The 2,659-nt window shown below is 55.6% G+C and overlaps 1 protein-coding gene across 2 annotated transcripts in view; it reads right to left on the bottom strand.

Annotated features, from left to right (window-relative positions):
- The window catches only part of RAD23A (RAD23 nucleotide excision repair protein A), a 6,185-nt gene that overhangs the window by 3,258 nt on the left and 268 nt on the right, over window positions 1–2,659 (bottom strand). For both annotated transcript variants that reach the window (XM_077765625.1, XM_077765629.1), the window contains exons 2-6: window positions 1,225–1,386; window positions 876–1,057; window positions 682–737; window positions 421–548; window positions 70–148 (exon numbers count right to left, since the gene is read on the bottom strand). In XM_077765625.1, the coding sequence (XP_077621751.1) occupies window positions 70–148; window positions 421–548; window positions 682–737; window positions 876–1,057; window positions 1,225–1,386 (607 nt within the window). The remainder of the gene's footprint in view (window positions 1–69; window positions 149–420; window positions 549–681; window positions 738–875; window positions 1,058–1,224; window positions 1,387–2,659) is intronic.

Raw genomic sequence — 2,659 nt, forward strand, 5'->3', positions numbered from 1 at the left:
GGGGGGGGGGGGGGGGGTCAGAGGCCCTGAGGGCAGACACCCCACGTGCACACGCCCCAATCCGCTCACCTCCTTCTGTGGCTGGCTGCTCCGACACCTGGCTCTCCTGGACAGAACCATGTTCGGGCTCGGGGCTCCCAGGAATTCCCTGTCAGGGGTCCTACTTAGTTCTAACGTGAAGACTGCCCGCTGCCTCCCCCCTGCATGCATAGACCTGGTAAAAGACCGGGGAGGCCTCTGCCGTGCCCTCCACAGGCCCCGCCCACCTCTCCTGTCCAGGCTCCTGCAGGAAGCCTCTCCCAGCTGGAACCATGACCCAAGGGCCTCTGAGGGCAGGTTTTGGCTCTCTGGCCATCCGTCAGGCTAGGTAAGCCCATGTACTCCCGTGAGGCCTCCCCGGAGGCAGCAGCCCCACCTCACCGTGAGGAGATACTCCACAGCCCGGTGGGGGTTGTTGTAGCTGGCTCTCAGGGCGGCCACGACTCGCTCCCGCTCATAGCCCATGGACATGATCTCTGTCAGCATCGTCTCATACTCAGAGCCAGTCACTGTGGAAGGAGCAGCAAGGCCTGGGTCAACCAGGAAAGCAAAGGGCAGCTTCCGGGCCCTCCCACACCCGCACAAGGCCCAGCTGCTGGCTGGGGTGCCCGACTGCTTCTGCCCCGGGGACCAGCCACCCACCTAGCGTGGATGCCGCGTCTTCCTCTCGCCCGCTGCTACCTGAAGAGGGAACAGAGCTGCAAATTCAAGAGAGAGAAATCGGACCCTGACTTCTGGTGGTTGCCCTCCCCCAAGGATGTGGGAACACATATGCGGGTGCTGGAAGGTGCCGGGAGGACAGGGCCCAGGTCGGGGCCGCTGCCCCCTCGCCTTACCCTGACACGGACTCCGGGGATGCCGTGGGGACGGACTCCTCTGACGGGCTCTTATCCTCTCCGGCAGCAGGCGGGGGCTGGGACATGCCTGAGGCAGGGGCCGGAGGGAAGGATGTGGAGGACTCCGGGGCAGCAGTGGGTGAGGCCTCTGGGGGTACTGAGGTGCCCGGGCTAGTTTTGGCCTGTGACACCCAGAAAAAGGAGCAGGCATCAATAGCCTATCTGGCCCCAACATCCCATCTTGTCTCTGCCCCCGCCCTACTCACAGCTAATCTCTCCGGGGCACGCAGGCTCTTTACCAGCTCCCTGGCTAATGCACCCACCCTCCCCACCAGCACACTTCACCCACCTTGGTGACCATGACGACTACGAAGTTCTTCTCGTCGATGCGATAGTCCCTGATGGGGACGTCATCACTCAGGATTTTGCCAGCATAGATGAGTTTCTGGCCAGCCACGGGGAAAGCATCACGACCCTTCTCGGCTTCTATTTTCTCCTTTAGCACCTTCACCTGGAAGGAAGGCAACAATTATTGCAAACTACAAGATTCTTTCTTTTCTTCGGGGGGGGGGGGAAGAAACCACAAGCTTCAATGACACAGAGGCTGAGCTTCAGAGTCAAGTACATGCCAGATTCGAATTTCTTTGCTCATCCCACCAGGCAATTTCCTCAATACTTATTACATGCCAGGCGCTGTTCTACGTACTGAGCACACAGCAAGGAACAAAACGCATCATAAGTCCCTGCTTTCGTGGAGATAACACTAACGTGAGGAGAAGAAAAAAACACATTATAACTTTAAATGATATAAAGTGTGATAAAAAATAAAACAATAAAAAAGAAATAAGACTATTCACTGCACGCTCCGTTTTTCCCAAAAACATCTCACGTAGATAGTATGTGTACACATCACTCATAAAGCCTCGTTGCTACATAAAACAGGTATCAATAGCCTTATTCTACATTTGAGGAAACACAGGCACAGAGAAAGTAGCTTGCCCAAAGTCAAGCCCCTTCGGCTGGTCTAAAAATATGAGTGCTTCCTCTTCTACAAAAACTGTACTTCGATGTCTCCTTCATGAGCTAATTGTGCAAAAAGTACCAAACACAGAGTTTAGACACTCCATGTATTTGTTAGGCGCTAAGTCTCTTTTCAACTAAAAATGCAGCATTAAGTTTATACACCACGGACTCTCACATGAGACAAAACCAAATTTCAATCCCCGTTCTGGTACTACTTGCTTTACTGATGGTGGCAAAGCTCCCTAATTCCTAAATTTCCACATCTGGAAAACGGGGTGGATAACAGTCAAGAGTGCTCAAATGACAGCCTGTTTTGCAGATTCGGTAAGATAACACTAAAACGCTCAGCGACTGGTAAAGAACAAACCCCCAACAAACACGGATCACTGAAAGTCGAGCGGCTCATCATTATCATCGTCACTGCCGTCACTACTTGGCATCTCCTGGTCACTACTCCCAAATTCGGCCACCAACGTGCCAAGGAGACGCCTGCAAAGCTATGAACTCAGAGCTCCCGTCCGGGTGAGCATGGCCTGTCCGGAAATCTGAGCCAGCGGCTCATGCGACCCGCGAGGGCACTGACATTGGAGCCGGGACCTGATGGGTGTCCCGGGGGGTGGGGCCTCGTCCAGAGACCGGCCCACGAACGCCGTCAGCACGAGTCGCCGGGGGCTGGGCCGAGAACCGTAGGGAGGTTCGGGAGTCAGGCGAGTAGGGAGGGGTGGGCAGGAGCCTGCCTGCCCCGTCCACCCCTCCCCTCC

Source organism: Crocuta crocuta, unplaced genomic scaffold (assembly GCF_008692635.1).
Source record: "Crocuta crocuta isolate KB4526 unplaced genomic scaffold, BGI_CrCroc_1.0 scaffold693, whole genome shotgun sequence".
NCBI classification, from domain to species: Eukaryota; Metazoa; Chordata; class Mammalia; order Carnivora; family Hyaenidae; genus Crocuta; species Crocuta crocuta.